This window comes from Asparagus officinalis, chromosome 4 (assembly GCF_001876935.1).
Source record: "Asparagus officinalis chromosome 4, Aspof.V1, whole genome shotgun sequence".
Taxonomy (NCBI): domain Eukaryota; kingdom Viridiplantae; phylum Streptophyta; class Magnoliopsida; order Asparagales; family Asparagaceae; genus Asparagus; species Asparagus officinalis.
The window spans coordinates 14,637,847-14,654,619 of NC_033797.1; the positions used below are offsets into that span (position 1 = coordinate 14,637,847).

At 38.5% G+C, this 16,773-nt stretch overlaps 1 protein-coding gene and 1 pseudogene across 1 annotated transcript; both read right to left on the reverse strand.

Annotated features, from left to right (window-relative positions):
• LOC109838226 lies at positions 802-4,103 on the reverse strand. The gene is made up of 6 exons (XM_020406684.1): positions 3,475-4,103; positions 2,337-3,051; positions 1,783-2,142; positions 1,370-1,688; positions 898-1,061; positions 802-807 (listed from the first exon to the last, which is right to left on the reverse strand). The coding sequence occupies exons 1-6, from the start codon at positions 3,795-3,797 to the stop codon at positions 802-804; spliced, it is 1,887 nt and encodes a 628-aa protein (XP_020262273.1). The 5' UTR covers positions 3,798-4,103.
• On the reverse strand, positions 8,309-9,504 carry LOC109836702 (annotated as a pseudogene).

Here is a 16,773-nt window from a genome sequence, read left to right on the forward strand (position 1 = left end):
TCCCATGTGGTAATAATACTCTCCTCCATATATAAATATAAATCCGTTTTGTAGGCTCTTTATCAATTGTTTCAACAAATTGTGCAAATCTTGATTTCCTTTTATCACCAACTCTTTCCACTTCTTTTGTTTGAGAGCTTGAAACATTTTCGATATTTTTAGATTCATCTTTGTCCCTCAATGCATATTCTTCATGCATCTTCTTAATGACTGTAGGCTGTCTAAAAATCACAATGGATAGCTAATCCCTATCAAGCCCTGATAATGGGAGTTACAATCAGACGACTTTCTAATCACTGCATCCGCAACTCTGCAACCGCTATAAACAAGGCCTCATCTCTGAGATGATTGATCTTGATGGCTGCGACAACAGCATGACTAATATTATATTAGCAACTATTAGAGATGCTGATGAGCAGTGTAATGATTTCAGAAATAAAAGGTTGGGCTTAGTTGGTGAGTCGCTTGGTAGAGAGCTGTGGGCAAATATCCATCTTCAAAACACTATGGATGTTGATTCCCGTCAAGCTCTCACAACGAAAGCTACAATCAAATAGCTTTCGGGTCGACAGTCGGAAAGGGCAAATAGGAGACTTTTCACACAGATCGAGAAGAGTTACAATTTGACGACACTTCCGACAGCTGATGAAAACCCTATTCAGTGGCCTTCACGATCGTTGGTGAGAGTTACAATCTGACGACTCTCATATCTTATAACAGGCAAAGACCAATAAACAATGGCCTTTGCAATGTCATGGCAGACGATGTTACAAGTCAACAATCTCTATCAAACGTAGAAGTTTAATTCTGCGTTTCTCAAATTCGAAACGCACACAACTTGTGCGTTCTCCAGCGAATGTCTAACTCTGCAACGCAGAGTTCAAGCACCAAACGCACACATAACGTGCGTTCTTCAATAGGTTCGACAGAAAACAATGGTTGTGGAGAGGCCCTCCCTGTTGGAGGGGCCTCGCTCTCCTTATTAGCTTCATCAAATAATAATGATTTATTGACATCCCCATCGTACTGTACATCAATGCCACCCACGGTGCCTGGAGTGTCTGATTCAAAAAATAAACACAAATGAGCTTAGGTACTTCATTGTCAAAAAAAACATAGCATCAGTTACATAACCTTAAAACTAACCAAGATACTTAACAATCAATCTCCAACCTTGGCAATAAATCCCTGACCTTAACATTAGATACGTAAAGTTAACAATACATTCTTAACCTTAACAATAAATCCCTAACCTTAACATTAGATCAGTAAAGTTAACAATACATTCTTAACCTTAACAATAAATCCATATACTTATCAATCAATTTTTAACTATAACACGCAAACGTAATTGCAAGCCACATCTAACCTGTACAAGTTTGCGGCTCCATCAATGGGCTGGACACCAATCCTGTAGGGCTCTTATCCTTGTATACAGAGAGGGTTCCGGATCGTGCTTCGCTTAGTTCCTCTCTCAGTCTTCTATTTTGAGCAGACAGCTTAGCCACCTTCACAGAAAGAGCACTTATCTTTACACGGTCTGCAGCAATCATACCCTTGAATTTATTCTCGTTCTCGCGGCGTAATGATTCGTTCATTGCCGCGATGCTCTTCCAGTAGATAACTTGCTGAGGCCAATCCATTTGCTCAACTGCATCATTTGGCTGCTCGGCGTCTTCATCAATATCCTGTGGCATCACATATGCAACGGACAGGTAGAGTACTATTAAAAGGATTAATTAATTCAAAAACAAATAAAATCCACGATTGCTAAGTTCTTACAAGTGCATCAATTGGGATGTCGTCATCTTCTTCTCTCCTCTTCTTCTTGTGAAGAAGGTCTATTGGGCCACGAGCCCTGCCGGCGTCTACTGCAGCCGGACCCTTAATCCTCCTCTTCTCTCTCTCTCTCCTCTTCTCTTTCTCTATCCCCTGCTCCTTCCCCCAAAAACCTCCCTCGATTCTTTGAAGTTGTCCATGTTGCTGTGGAAGCTTTATCGTAGCTTTGCTTGCTTTCGCAACAACAGTGGCCAATCTCAAAGAACCAGCAACGTGCCCAAGTCTCACCCAATTTGTCAGGGGAGGCCTCACCGTACAACCAAGTGCTGGCTTCTTGATGCCGGTGAGTTCATAATACCACAACTGCACATTAGAGATATAAAAACTTAACAAACACCTTCATCCGTAACAATTAATAAAGTAACCCTAACAATAAAAACGTAACCTTAACAACCAAACCGTAATATTAACAACCAAACCGTAACCTTGACAACGAAACTGTAACATTAACAACTAAACCCTAACCTTCACAATCAGTAAAAAACATGATTACTTACACAAACTAGAGGGGTACACCCTTGCAGATATAATGTCGTCTTCCCTGGCTCAGGACCCTTCAGTGCCCTCTCTATCGCGTCAGATGTCTCACTGAATATATAGGTCCCCCAAGCAGTGTTGTTGACCTGTTCGATGCTGTCGACGTACTTGAATAAATGCCTAGGAACGCCGGAAACACTGCTTGGACACCAAATCATGCTCAGCTGATAGAGGATCTGTAGCAGGACAAAGTCCTTCACATCTCGGCGATCAGAAGATAGTACCAGCTTCAAGAGCAGGTCCTCCACATTGCGTCTGGTGGGGCCTCCTTTGGGGGGAGCTATACTGCTGGAACCCCCCGTCTCGGGTTTGTCAAAGAACCTGGACCAAATCCTATTTTTCCTGTCCCGATTGTGGTCAACATGAAGCCCCTCATTGGAGAACCATGTATGCTCCATTACCCACTCAAGGTTGAATGAGCATGGGATCTCTTCTCCATCATTCCTATCGGTGAAGACGAATTTTTTGCTCTTCTTGTCCCACTGACTCAAAATGTGCTCAAAGGTGGGAAGATCGACGCCAGGTGGGCCAAATTGGACGTAGTGTCTGAATACACTATCTTCGTAGGCCGCAAAATGCCTTGGCCCCATACGCGTCACCAAATTCTGCATGAAGTCGTGATAGGCACCGAAGCTGGCGGTGGGCCGCAACGTAATAGCTGGCTTTGCCCTTTTTCTACAAAACAAAAACACAAGACGAGAGCATTTTTGAGTATAATCAGTAAACATAACAGCTATGCTGTAAACTTTGCGGGTAAACCAACAACCTTAACAGCAACCACATAACCTTAACAACAAAAACCTAACCTTAACAACCAAAGCCTAACCTCAACAACTAAACAACAACCTTAACAATAAAGGCAGTAACCAACAACCTTAACAACAACCCCACAACCTTATCAACCAAAACCTAACCTTAACAACCAAAGCCTAACCTCTACAAATAAACAACAACCTCAGCAATAAAAGCATAGACCTTGCATGTTAACAGTAACCTCAACAGCTAACAGACACCGTAATTTTGGACCTTCCCACCAGACTAAGAGCATTATCAATCAAACCGTAACCTTAACAACATAAAACTTGCGGTAAAAATTACCTTTTGGGTGCTGCCACGTGCTTCTCTTCTTCTCCTCTCTGTAGACCAAGGAGCGCTCTAGTGGCATCGTTGGACGCGCCGGTGGTGCCGGTGCTGCCCTCTAGACCTTCGCGTGGGCCTACACTTAAATTTTGAGGCGGGCTTCTGGGATGAGAATGGCTGGTTGCGATGTCCTCTAGAACATCACCAATCGCAGCCCGAGCTTCAGATTCAGCCCGCACTGCAGTTGTCTGGGCTCTTTCTGAGATTTCGAACCGCTGGGCGTAATCGCTTTCGCTGTGGTCGGCATTGAGGTTGGCTTTGGGGGTTGAATCGCCGGCCATTTTGATCCCTTTGCTTTGATTCGGTTTGAGTTGGGGTCGGTTGATTTAGGGCTAGGGTTTTGAATTGGGTTTCTGGAGTCGGTTTGCTTGCAGAAGAGAGAGATGACAGGGTACGGACGAGGAGGTAACTCATAACGGGGAATTTTAAACGTAAGGGTATTTTGGGCATTTCGAGCGGGGTTTAAACGGCGTTACGCCTGGGGATTGGTTTTGGGGGCTGGAAGAAAATCGGGGGCGGTTTTGGGGGTAAAAGGAACGTTGAAAAGGTCTTGGGGGGGCAGAGCATGTTTTGGGTTGTTTTGGGGGCTGGAAACAATTTTCCCAAATATTTAATATGTAGGGTCTTAAATTTGCAGTTAAGAGAGGAAGCAAGATTTCTTCCTCTGTGAGAGTCAGTGCCAAAATAGATGAGAGAAGACGTAGCATAGTTGATACTTAGCTCTGAATTTCTTTTAAGTTATATGAGATAGCTTTAAGAGTAGTTATATCTTTGAAAGTACTCTTGACAAAGAGTGAAGTATCATTCGCAAACTGAAGGCTCTTTATATGGTTCAGGAGCTCTTTATTTGGTTCGAGGGCTCTTTAAGTAGGCTGGACAATAAACCCTCATCGACATTGTTGAAAATCATCTTATTAAGGACATCAACTATAAGGTTAAAGAGCATAGGAGACAACGGGTCTCCTTGTTTAAGACCTCTTTTGCATTGAAAAAAATTAGAGGGAGAACCATTAAACATAATAGCACAATTAGAAGAGGAAATGATGTTATAGATCCAGGAGCACCATTTATCACCAAAATCTCTTGCTTTGAGCAAATTAATCAAGAAGGTCCAATTAATAGAGTCAAAAGCTTTAGCAAAATTAATTTTAAACATTGCAACTTCCTTCTTTCTTTTATAACAATAATGAATTATTTCATGAGCTATTAAGATAGAATCAAGAGTGGATGTCCCTGGTTGGAAGGTAGACTGTGTTGGAGCTACCAGATCTGACATAAGAGGAGATAATTTATTTGCAAGCATCTTTATGAATATTTTGAAAACACAATTGATAAGGCTAATTGGCTGATAATCCTTCCCTAGATAAGTGTCATGGACTTTAGAAATTAACAAGAGTAATAAAAACCTTATTTAATCTGTGAAGAGAGGAAGCATCATGATAAATATGATTCATAAGAGCAACAATGTCAGTTTTGATCAGATCCCAAAAAGTTTGAAAAAACAACGTAGAAAAACCATTTGTTCCCTGGTGCTTTGTTAGGATGCATGCTGAAGACAGTTTGTGTTAGATCATGTTCAGAGAAAGAATTTTCAAGAATAGGAAGATCAGTAGCTTGCTGAGGATATAAGGAAAACCAATCAATGGAGAGATTACTCAACTTGTCTTGACCAAAAAGAGAACAATAATAATCATATAAGGCTTGAGTTTTTTCAGATTCTCTAAAAAGAATAGATCTATTATGATTAATGGAGACAATATTATGATTAATGGAGACAATATAATTCTTTCTTCTGTGAAAAAAGGTTGTCTTATGGGAAAAGAATAGATCTATTATGATTAATGGAGACAATAATAATCACCCTCTTTATAGTTATAGTATCATGGTTTTTCTCCTTTGGTTTCATCTGCAATTGATTTTATCAATGATAGAAGTGTTATCTTAAGAGTATGAATCTTTGGTTCTTTGCTTTCTCAAAAATTCTTGCTTTATACTATCTTCGTAGTTTTTTAGCATCTTACAATTTACTTTGATTCGATGAATTTCATAGACATGTAATCGGAAAATCTCACGCTCCTAATAGGCATAAGTAGCTTACCGCTCGAAAAAAATTAGAACCATTAAAGCTCAAAATATCCAATGATAAAGAGAGATATTTATAGTATCTACTGTTTGTTGCATGACTATTATTTGTTTTGAGGAGATAGAAAAAAGTAGGACTAAAGCAAAAAATTGATGCTACTATTTTAGTAACATTTATATTGGATTATTATGATTAAATAGGTCGTCTACTGTCATCTGTATATAGGTAGCATTGGTTGATTGAAACTCAATGTTGTATATCAAATAAAATTCTTTTATAAAATTATTCATTGTTTTCTATTGTTAATGATGCAAAGAATCTATTATCACCCAGTTGATACATAAATGTAATTTTATTATTCAATCCTTTTGAATTTTTAAATTCTATCCATATATTTGACACATGGTTTAAATTAAATAAATCTTAATGAAATGAATCAATAATAAAAGAATAAATTAAAAATTTACCACGTGCATTGCACGTACAATCCAACTAGTTTATTATAAAATTGGCACCTTTAACAAAATGTTGATTGTTTATTTCCTATTTACGTCTATTTGTAGCAAAGACGATAAATGATCATTAGAAAGTATTAAATGATCTTATGTCCATTGCATTTAATGAGTGCCAAAGAAATGGCCATTCTGAAATAGACATGAATACTTTCTCTTAGAATCATAGTACGATAAGAACCAGGCACTTTTAAGCTTTTCCTCAGGGCCCGTTTGGATAATGGAAGTATTAGAAGTAAGAAGTAGGTTATAGAAGTAACTTTCAAATCTATGAAGTAGGAAGTAGTGAAAATAACATTTTTTGTTTGTTTCATATATTTTTAGAAGTAATGGAAGTAGAACTTCTTCCTCTTCATTTACTTTTTTTGTTTGGATAACATTTGGAAATATTATTAGAAAGTAATTTTATCAATGAAAAGTTGTTAGAAGTAACTAATAAGGAAAATATTAATAAAAAAATTATTTATGTCATAATTAATATGCATTTCAACTACTTCCGAGCTACATCTGAGTATTGAGTATTGAGTATTGAAAAAAAAAATTTGGAAGTAAGGATGACACGTAGGCGCCACATAAGCATTTATGTAAGTATTGGAAGTAAGTTTTTCAGAGAACCAAACACACTTTTTTGCTTGAAAGTAGCAGAAGTAGCCTCTACTTCTTTTACTTCAGCTACTTCACAATTACTTTCGTGCAAACAAACAGGCCCTTAAAGGACGTTGACATGTGGAAAGGGATTATTTGCTCCCCCCCCCACCTTTATATTTACTAAAAACATTTGAAAATCATAAGGCCTTGCTTTTCTTTAAGGGACTGTTTGGTTCAATTTCTATAAAAAAAAAGAAAAAGAAATGTGCTCAAAATTTAATTTTTTTATACTTCTATAAAATTTGTCGGAAAAATTTATAAAACTCAAATAGTACCATATTTCTTGTTTTTTGCTATTCTTTATTTGGTTCAAAGTATGAAAAAGTTCCTAACTTTATAGAAAATATGTTGTTGTTTTTTTCTTTTGTTTGGTTGGATATCACTTTATAGAAAAATAGATTATTAACAATGTCCATGGGAAATCACATGAAGAATGATACTGGTGTACTTAATTATTTTTTAATATATGTATCAGATTTCTAGATAATTTCTTCTCATTTGGAGAGGAAGTTGATTTCCATAAAATACCCCACTTTTCACTACTTTATGGAAAATATTTCTATAAATTTTTTTTAAAACATAGTTTATGAAAATCTACAGAAATCTATTATCTACAAAAATGCCATTGTCAGTTGTTTTCTTAAACTTTTTTATAAATGGGTGAACCAAACACCCCCCAAGGAAACAAGTGACAAAAGATCTTTTTCTTTTCCTTATTTATTTACTAAAAAGGATAAAAGAAAAGAACTTTTAGTGCATGCTGAAGAGTAAAGCGGAAAAGGAGAACTTTAGTTAAAGAAGCTGCTTTTTATGATGTAGAGGTGAAATTTTGAGCTACTAAACGTACAACTGTTTACTTTCGGGGTAGGAAACTAAAGTTAACCTCAAATCTGAAATTATTTCTTTATTTTTTATAGGAAGAAAACCATATTCCTATATATATGAACTCTAAGAAAAAGTAAGTTTTAACTTAAATCTTCATGTTTTACAGGCTTTGCCTTCAGTTTTGATAGTTAAATTGAAGGATAACGCTATTCAATTATTATTGTATTTTAACTCACCGAATGTGATCAAGACAATTGAGAGGATACAATATAATTATAGCGGTCTTCGGTTCAACTGGGTTATTTTTAAAAAAAATACTATTGCATCTTATAATTTAATCAATGGTGGAACATCACTTTTTTTTATCAAAAGGGAAATAAAATGGCGCATCAACTTGCTAAATAGTGTTCAAGTTTTTTGCCCTTGTGCTTTGTGAATTGTGGTTACGCTCTAGTTAACCTACTATCAATTCTGTGGTTTTCAAAATAATTATTTTAATATGATAGTCGTTGAACTGATAGATCTAGAGTATATTATTTTCTTAATTAACTAGCATTGTCAGCAAATTAAAAAGATTTGTTAGTTGAAGGTAGGTAAGCTGAATTCAGAAGTCCAAAGCTTATAATCTTCACCAAACTGAATAAAGAAAAAAAAGGAACTGTTCATCAATCATCGAGTCAGTCATCTTTTCATGGGTCCCAACTCCCAAGAGCCTTTTAATCACTTGTCAAGACTCAAACCCAATCAATTTCCACTTAAAATGATACGTACTACATTGATCATAATTAGATAGTACAAATCAGGTGCCTCTTACCTCTTTGTTTTGTTTGTACAAATACAAAACAAGGGCACATCTACTTCTTTCCTAGCCAAACTAAGAACATCAAATAGTTATAGAAACCTTTGCGATAGTATTTGATCACTAAATAGCCGATGTATCAAAGATGCAGCACTTCGCTGTACTGATCCAAAAATAGACAGTGTTTAATACGCCAACTATCGTGTGACCAGAGTTGAATATTTTCTCACACCTTAATAGTGTGGCATGGGGTCCCTAAAACTTGGTTCCTTAGGGCCCTAAGCTTCCTTTCTTTAATTGCAGGATCCTCTAGCAACAGCACCTTGTCCGTATTTTTAACCCCAACCATGTGCAAATGATCACTGTCCTCTCTTTCTTTTCCTTTGAACAGAAGCCTCTGCTCTCTTGGCTCAAGTCCTGTTACTAGGGACAATAACATCTTCAACTCCCCTGAAATCCAAAGTTAACAATATCCATAAGTAAAACTATAATTACAAAAAAAAAAAGTGCAATTCATAAGAAATAATAGTATTACTTACATTAGAAATGAATCACAAGTACTTATCTATTGTTGGATGGTTATGACTGAGAAATTGGTTTCTTACCTCAAAAGTGACGGTGAAGAGAGTTATGGGTTGAAATTCAACATCGGAGTTAAATAGGAAGTTGAGAGACTAATATCTAGTAAGCTAAACTTTTTTGGTTAATTTGGTTGACAATTTCAATTTATAGGCTTATTGAACACGGAACGACCCCAATTACTAGCCAATAAGTATTACTGTTAAAATTCTGCTAGAAAAAGACTTACCAAACGTAGAAGTGGCTCCTATGGAGATATCGTGCCATTTCGATCCAGTCGAAACTCTGACTTGTATTACTTCTTTCTCCCCATGATCTCCTCCATCCTTCCTCTTCTGCACCAACATTCCTCCGGGCCTCACCTCCCACTCTATCACGNCCCCCCCCCGCCGCCGCCGCCGCCGCTCTTAGCATCGAGGGTGCCATTCTTAGAGTTGCTCCTAAAAAGCCTCTTTCCTCTCAACTTGATCATCTTCCTATAATTTGATCAAGATATTGAGTCGCTTAGTTCTACTTTGTTGAGAGAGGGAGAGTTATCGAGAGGTGCATTTATAGAGTTTTGAAGTGGACGCGTGCATAAAGGACAAGAAAAGAGGCGTGGGAAAAAAAAGACAAGCGCTACTGTTGTTAAACGAATGCGGATAAAGAAACGAGGGTTCTTTCGAGAGGCGATGTATTTGAAAATGATGGTGGGTTGAGTTTCGGGTGGAGAGATTCTTTCTTTTGATTGAGGGAGCACATGGGGGGGTGGCAACACGCTCTGCTCGCAAAATTTGCGGGCCAAACTCAAATCTTTTAATCATTTAGAAGAATCCTTTATGTTCTTTTTATTCAAAAGTATTCGAGGGGGGGAAATTTGACGCAGAGGACTTTATAAAAAGATTACGTAGAGCTGGAAGAGACGGTGACATGCGTCCTTCCGATTATTAGTTCTCAAATCGTGCAATCATTAATTCAATGCCATCTTAGCTAAAGTTTGCCTGAAAAATATGTAATGCTAAATACTTTTTCGCTCTAATTTTAACTGAAAAAACGTATTTGAAGAAACGGCGAAAAAGTTCAGGAAACTGTTTGGAAGCTTGCCGGTCGACCGCGAGATCAGCTGCGGTCGACTCGCAAACGTGCACACTACAATGTGCATTTTCGGATTTCTGTCCGGTCGACCGCGACGTCAAGTGCGGTCGATCGCGGACCTTGTAATCGATTTTACGAGTTTTCTGTCATTCTGTCTGGTCGACCACGGCATCAAGTGCGGTCGACCGCGACTCGGATCTGAGTGTGGGTTTTGTTTTCTGACCCGTTTCGTTTTGTGTTGATATATAACCCTAAACCTGATTAATTAGGGTTAATTAAGGACGACTTTGAGCAGCTTTTGAGAGAGAATTGTGCATCATTTGAGGGAGAATTTGTGAGAGATTTTGAGAGCTTTGTTCGATGGTTTTTTTTGTCAAGATTATAAATCCTATTTGTATTCTCTTTATCTCTAATAGTAAAAACTCTCCCCCCCCTCCTTGCCCCGTGGACGTAGGTAACTTGCCGGACCACGTAAATTCGTTTATATTGTTGTGATTTGTGATTTGTACTTGTATTTGGTTGTGATCTCTCTCGTTGTCTTGTCGTGTACTATTTGGCTTTCGAGTTCCGCTGCGCACAACAAGTGGTATCAGAGCTTCAGGTTTGGCTTGGGGCTTGTTCGAAGGATTCTCTGTGGGAATTTTACTTGGAGAGTTAGATCTACAACATGGGAGAAGCAAACACATCGGGGTCGTCTCTTACGAAGGGGATACAGAGTCTGAGCATCAATAACACTAAGATTGATGTTCTGAAGTTTGATGGCACGATTAGTTTTGGTTTGTGGAGGTATCAGATGATGGATGCTTTGGATACAAAGAATTTAGAGGAGACTCTTGAGTTACAAGAGAAACCTAAAGACATGGAGGACAAGGTTTGGAAGAAGTTGAACAGTAGGGTTTGTGGAGTTATTCGGTCATGCTTGAGCTGGGTCTTATTTATGATGTGATGAAAGAGACGCCGACGAAAAGATTGTGGGAAACAATGAGAAGTATCTTACTAAGAGCATTGAGAATCAGCTTTACTTGAAAAAAAGGTTTTACCAGTTCAAGATGAAGAGAGGAGTTTCCATTAGAGAGCATGTAAATAACTTCAAAAAGTTGTTTTCAGATATGACAAATGTGGACATCATGGTTGAGGATGAAGACAAGACGATACTACTTTTTTGTTCGTTGCTGGAGGATGATTATGGTACGTTTGTTCTCATTATGATAAATAATAGAACTACTGTTAGCTACAATGAGGTGGCCTCAACGTTGATGAATTATGAGTTGAAGAAAAGTGATGGTGAACCCTCCGAGAAGACATCGGGAGATGCACTAGCAGTTCGAGACTGTAGTCCAAACTGTCGCTAAATCAACCGCTCAAAATCGAAGAATAGAGGTGGCCATAAGAGTATTGGTAGAAATCAATGTCGTTTTTGTAAAGAAGTGGGACACTAGAAGATCGTCTGCCCAAAGTTGAATGACAAAACCGGGAAGAACAAGGGGAAAATTGTGCAATCTTCAGAAGTGAGTGTTACAAAAGCTATTAGCAAATATTCAGATTCGGATTCTTCAGGCTATTCATGCATTACACTACCGTCAGTTTGTTATGCCGACTCTACAGAGTGGATGTTGGATTAAGGTACTACATTTCATATTTTTCCTAGAAGGGATTGATTCTCTAGCTTTGAGGAGTTGGAAAGAGGGGATACCGTGCTCATGGGTAATGATCACGTATGTCCTATTAGTGAAATTAGTACAGTTCGGATCAGGATGCATGACGGGGTGAATAGGGAGTTGAAAAAAGTGAGGTTCATGCCGTAGTTGACGAAGAATATCATTTCTCTTGGTACTTTGGAGGCAGCAAGTTATCAGGTGATTTTAGAGGATGCTACTGTGAAGGTCACGAAGGGTTCTATAGTGGTGATGAGAGGTGTCAAGGAAAACAATCTATACTACTTGAAGGGCAAGACAATTACAGGGGGTCTGACAGCTTCTATCACTACAGAGGAGGACACTACTAGCTTATGGCACATGTGTTTAAGACACACTGGAGATAAGTCTCTACAGATATTGGCGAAACATGGGCTATTGAAAGGTGCGAAAACCTGCAAGATGGACCTGTATGAGCATTGTGTACTCGGAAAGAAGACTAGAGTGAAGTTCGGCACCGCTATTCATAACACCCAATGTATATTGGATTATATTCACACAGATGTTTATGGTCCTTCCAAGCATACATCACTTGGTGGGGCTAACTATTTTATCACTTTCATTGATGACTATTCCAGAAGAAATTTGGTATATACAATAAAGTATAAACATGAGATCCTGGATATTTTTATGGAGTAGAAGAAGAAAGTGGAGCTGCAAACATGTAGAAAGGTGAAGACTCTTTGTTCAAATAACGGTGGAGAGTATAAAAGTGATCCATTTTTATATTTTTTTTTTGGGATCACGGCATTAGGCGACACTTCACAGTTCAAGAGACACCGCAACAGAACGGGATGGCTGAGAGATTGAACCGTATCTTGCTAGAAAAGATACGATGTATGATGATACAGAGTGGATTGCCTAGATCCTTTTGGGCCGAGGCGTTAGTTTATGCGAGTCATCTTGTCAATAGGTTGCCGTGCACTACAATACAGGGGAAGAATTATATGGAGTGATGGTTTGGTTCGGTGGCTAGTGACTATGAGTCGCTTCAGATATTCGGGTGTCCTACTTATTATCATGTCAATGATTAAAAGTTGAATCCGATGGTGAGGAAAGCTGTCTTTGTGGGATTTAGAGAAGATGTTAAAGGCTTCACGTTATGGGATCCACAGAACAAGAAGATAGTCATTAGCAGAGATATCATATTTGATGAGGTGTACATGATGAGGCCTCCTCCAGAGTAGTGAGATATCACAGCAGATCGAGGATGATGTGACTCCACCCACTCTAGATAGCATTGTATCCATGAGGTTCCTACAGAGGTGACACTGGAAGGAGATGAGATGACAGTCGGGCATATAGAGGATATAATGGTTGGTGAGACTCAGGAACAGGGTCATGTTTAGGAGTTTATTGCAGCAAATAGACCTAGAAGGGTGATTCATCGGCCAGGTAGATACAATGATGTCAAGGTTACATATGCTTTATTAGTGAATTTCGTTGATGATATGGTTCCTTCTACATTCAGAGAGGCAGAGTCTAGCTCTGATTCGATCAAGTGGAGAGAAGCTATAAATGAGGAGATGTTGTCTCTTCTGAAGAACGATACTTGGGAACTTGCAAAGCTACCTAAGTGAAAGAAAGTTATTGGTTGCAAGTGGGTATATGCGAAGAAAGATGGATCTTCTATTGGGGACATTAGGTACAAAATTAGATTGGTTGCCAAGGGATATGTACAACTTGATGGCGTTGATTACAAAGAGGTAATTTCACCCGTTGTGAAGCATTCATCAATTCGAATTTTATTAACATTGGTGACACAACTGGATTTGGATTTGGTCCAGATGGATGTTAAGACAACCTTTCTACATGGAGATTTAGATGATGAGATCTACATGACACAACCCTTGGGATTCAAAGCTGTAGGAAAGGAAGATTTGATGTGCAAGCTGAAAAAGTATCTTTATGGTTTGAAGCAATCGCCACGACAGTGGTACAAAAGATTCGACAGCTTCATTATTGGCCATGGATGCACGAGGAGCCCATATGACCAATGTGTTTACATGCACAAGCTACAGGATGGTGAGTACATTTATATATTGTTATATGTTGATGATATGCTTATTGTTTCCAGGAATTTTTCGGCTATTCAAAAGTTAAAAAATGAGCTGTCATCCAAGTTTGAGATGAAGGATCTTGGAGAATCTAAGAAGATAGTGGGTATGAAGATCAGGAGAGGCAGGGTGAAGGGGAGATTAATTGAAGCTTACACAGAGGAGTTACTTGCAAAAGATGTTGAAGAAATTCAGCTTTGATGGCAATGCAAAGGTTGTGAGTACTCCATTAGTTCCCAACTTCAAGCTTTTAGTTTTAATGTCACCTGTTTAAGTTGAGGACATAGATTATATGTCAAATGTTCCATATGCCAGTACGGTGGGTAGCTTTATGTATGCGATGATGTGTACGAGGCCAGATTTATCACATGCCTTGAGCATGATATTAAGGTACATGCATAACCCTAGGAAGGGTCATTGGGAGGTCATGAAGTGGATTCTACGGTATGTTAAAGGCACCGTGGATGTTGGTTTGAATTTTTAGAAGAATGAGAAGAATGGACAGGATTGTATTGGCTATGTGGATTCAGATTATGCGAGGGATCTTGACAAGCACCGATCTGCTTCAGGATATGTATTTACATTAGTAGGAGTACCGGTCTGTTGGAGATGTACACTTCAGTCTATAGTGGATCTCTCTACTACAGATGCAGAGTATATGGCGGTGACTGAAGCTGTGAAGGAGGCTTTGTGGTTGCATGGATTGTTGGAGAACTTGGGGATTGCACAGGAGACCTTTCGGGTATATTGTGATAGCATGTCAGCTATCTATTTGGCAAATAACCAGGTTTATCATGCACGTATGAAGCATATTGATGTCAGATTCTACTTTGTTTGAGATGTATTGAATGATGGAGATGTCATATTGGAGAAGATCCACACAAAAGACAACCCTGCAGATATGTTAACCAAAATTATCTCGGGTATGAAGTTTGGTCATTGTTTGGAGCTATTGAACATTCTTCGATGTTGAGGGCCTTTGGAGGCTATTTGGGTGAACTACGTTCGGCTTGATTCCTTGGGCAAGAGGATACGTGGGCAGTCTTTTCGATGTAGCCGGTTGGATAAGTTAATTTGATGGGGGGAGATTGTTTGCGCTCTCGTTTGGGTTCCCGACTTGTTTTGGATTGAGTCCGTCCTCGCGGATTTACTCCACTTTGTACTAGACGCAACAAGTGGGACATTTGGCTGTTTTTGATGTCGGCTCAGTTTTGGAAAAACTTCACCGATGTGGAGAATTGAAGAAACGACGAAAAAGTTTAGGAAACTGTTTGGAAGCTTGTCGGTCGACCGCGAGAACAGGTGCGGTCGACCGGCAAACGTGCACACTATAGGGTGCATTTTCGAATTTCTATCCGGTCGACCGTGGCGTCAAGTGCGGTCGACCGCGAACCCTGTAATCGATTTTACGAGTTTTCTGTCATTCTGTCCGGTCGACCGTAACGTCAAGTGTGGTCGACCGCGACTGGGGTCTGAGCCTTGGTTTTGTTTTCTGACCCGTTTCGTTTTGTGTTGATATATAACCCTAAACCTGATTAAGTAGGGTTAATTAAGGACGACTTTGAGCAGCTTTTGAGAGAGAATTGTGCATCCTTTGAGTGATAATTTGTGAGAGATTTTGAGAGCTTTGTTCGAGGGTTTTTGTTGAGTTTGTAAACCCTATTTGTATTCTCTTTATCTCTAATAGTAACCCCCCCTCCTCCTTGCCCCGTGAACGTAGGCAACTTGCCGAACCACGTAAATTCGTTTGTCTTGCTATGATTTGTGATTTGTGCTTGTGTTTGGTTGTAATCTCTCTCGTTGTCTTGTCGTGCACTACTTGGCTTTCGAGTTCCACTGCGTGCAACAGTACTATTTGCCTTTAAATCGAGGGGAGAAACCTTAAATGTATCATTACGTGACATTTCAATCTAACAGAGAAATAATTCCGATACGAACTTAAAATATGTAAACACCGTGTAAAGACGGATATATTTCATGAAAAGGCAAATACATCTCGAGATTGGAACTTGAAGAGCTCGGCTAGAAGAGAAAAAATTAGGTAAGAGGCATGAATCTAAAAAAGGAGGCAGGGGGCACTGGACCACATATAATATATATATATATAATATATATATATATATTATATATATATATATATATATATAATATATATATATATATATATATATTATATATATATATATATATATTATATGAATTAATGGGTATCTTTGTCATTAGGGGATTTCCTCATATGTCGCCTCTAAAATCAACATGATTGAGCGCGACATTATGGATGATCCGCTCCGTGGAACTTGATCTACATATTCTAAAACCCCAACACATCAAAGTTTGGGGTGAACCCGTCGTCGTTTGACCCTTCATCCACTCGTATCAATTTTAACGTTTTGAATGAATAAAACTTTTCACATGGCTCGATAGAGGATCAAACGACGACGATTCACACCCAAACTTGGTGTGTTGGGGTTTTAGAATATGTAGATCAAGTTCAACGGAGCGGATCATCATAATGTCGCTGCAATCATGTGATTTTAGAGGCGTCATAGGAGGAAATCCCTCCTATGACAAGGATATCCATTAATCTCTCTCTCTCTCTATCTATATATATATATATATATATATATATATATATATATATAATATATATATATATATATATTATTATATAATATATATATATATTATATTATATAATATAATATACGTCGTAGCATGTGGAGATAAGAGCAAAATGCATTTTTGCATGGTTATTAATTAATTTGGCATTTTTAGGTGGGATTGGATATGCTGATTGGGTTAGAGACATGATAAGGTATGATCATGTGATGGCTGATGAGACACCTGGCATCGCCCATGGATCTAGCTAGGGTTTAGACACACATGCTGGTGGGGCACGATGACATGCATGGTACTTCTAGCAATGCTTGATTCATGTCTTAACGGTGGGCTAATTTCCAAATTTAGATGGGCCATGGGTGAGACA